Below are 1,540 nucleotides of genomic sequence, written 5' to 3'. Positions count from 1 at the left end.
TCGCGCATCTGTTCGCTCTCCTCCGGGTGCAGAAAATCGGTAAACTCCTCCCGCGTCAGCTGATCGTCACCGTCCCGGTCCGCGATGCTCCAGCGGCGCCGATCGCGCTTCATCATCGCGCGATACGAGAAGTGCTCGTCGGCCGGATGGCCGTCGCCTTCGCGCGACGCCAGCTCGTCCAGAAAGCCGTACACGTTCTGCCGGTACACGTCCCAGTGCACCTTCTCCGTGTTGTTTGGGTTGTGCGTTTTCCACTGCCGGTTGACGTCATCGTCGATGTAGCGCCGCTGCGTGTACTGAATCCACGACTTGAGCTCGGACAGATTAACGAACCCGTCTTTGTCGCCATCTATTTTATCTACGATGAGTCTGGCGGTGAGCGAAAGCGTCGAATCATTGCGACCAATTAGTGTCAAATCCATTAGATGGGCACTAGCGAGCAAAGTGTCAGTGCGCCAAGTGTGAACCGGTCACTCCCTGACTTACCCCAAGCGACGTCTGCTTTCCTCCGCCTCTAGCTGATCGAACGTTTTGGCGTCCTCCCCCAGGAACGCCTCGTGGTCGTACTGCTTGTTGTGCTCGTCGTTCTGATAGTGCTGCGCGTGGCTGAGTGGATCGTGGTCCAGGACGCGCTTCTCGTCCGGCTTCGGAATGGCGGACACGGCGTAGCTGGACAGCAAGCAGATGCTCGCCGCGTAAATGAAGATCATTTTTTCTAGCCGTGCACCGTACCAGCTGACTAAAGCGCCGATCGATCGATACTATGGGATACAAACAAAACTTCCATTAACATTGGTTCTTTCAATATTCAATTTGAGAAATAATAAAAAGTATAACGTTGAATTTCGAAGACAGTTCTCGATGCAAATAATGTTGGGAAGCCAGACTCGACGCAACACCTGGCTTTGAACACCCCGATTTTTCTGATGATTGGCAGCATCGCATTTGACTTTTCGTCCACAAAATAAACTACAAATCACATTTCCAACCGGTCTGAGAGCCTAATTTTGAAACCGGCAAGTTCCAATTGCATTCAAAAAGGGGTATGGTAGAACCAATCACACCTTATGCTTGAATCCGGAGCAGCGTCGTCCCTATGCACGAACCGAATTGGCTGCCACGTTGCTCTAAACAAAAAGCTCCACGTCACCAACATATGCGGAACACCCTTTAAACGAACCTGCTCCTGGACACCGAGGGAGTCTTCGAATGCCAAACAGACTGTTCGGGTCGCGATCGTCCGCTGTAGCAACTGCGGGGGTTGAACGTTTAGGCGGCTGGCTCAACTTTGTTCGCAGAATGCTGACAGACTCGACCACTCTTCCGTGCAGCTCTAGGCGTGCGTGCCGCTTGGAATTCCGAGTGTAACTAAATCCGGGGCCCTTCCGGGGCAAGTAAACAAACCACCTCTCATTCGCAGGCGGCACCGCGTAATGTGCTGTCCAGACGGAGTGTAGAAATAACCCGAATGTTCTTGAACGATCGTTAAGACACATGCTGTGGCTGCAGACGCACTATGTAGCAGCGCTCTCGGCCACTC

The 1,540-nt window shown here is 52.9% G+C and overlaps 1 protein-coding gene across 1 annotated transcript; it reads right to left on the bottom strand.

Moving 5' to 3' along the window:
• Window positions 1–6: 6 nt before the first annotated feature.
• Window positions 7–710, bottom strand: LOC128276978 (calumenin-B-like; the record flags this gene model as incomplete). The annotated part of the gene is made up of 2 exons (XM_053015436.1): window positions 487–710; window positions 7–369 (listed from the first exon to the last, which is right to left on the bottom strand). Coding segments are annotated over exons 1-2 (587 nt in total), but the record flags the coding sequence as incomplete, so codon positions are not given.
• Between the last annotated feature and the right edge of the window lie 830 nt (window positions 711–1,540).

The sequence above is a fragment of the Anopheles cruzii genome, unplaced genomic scaffold (genome assembly GCF_943734635.1).
Source record: "Anopheles cruzii unplaced genomic scaffold, idAnoCruzAS_RS32_06 scaffold03348_ctg1, whole genome shotgun sequence".
NCBI classification, from domain to species: Eukaryota; Metazoa; Arthropoda; class Insecta; order Diptera; family Culicidae; genus Anopheles; species Anopheles cruzii.
Note: the sequence above shows the minus strand (reverse complement) of the source record. Positions and strands in the feature narration are given on the sequence as shown.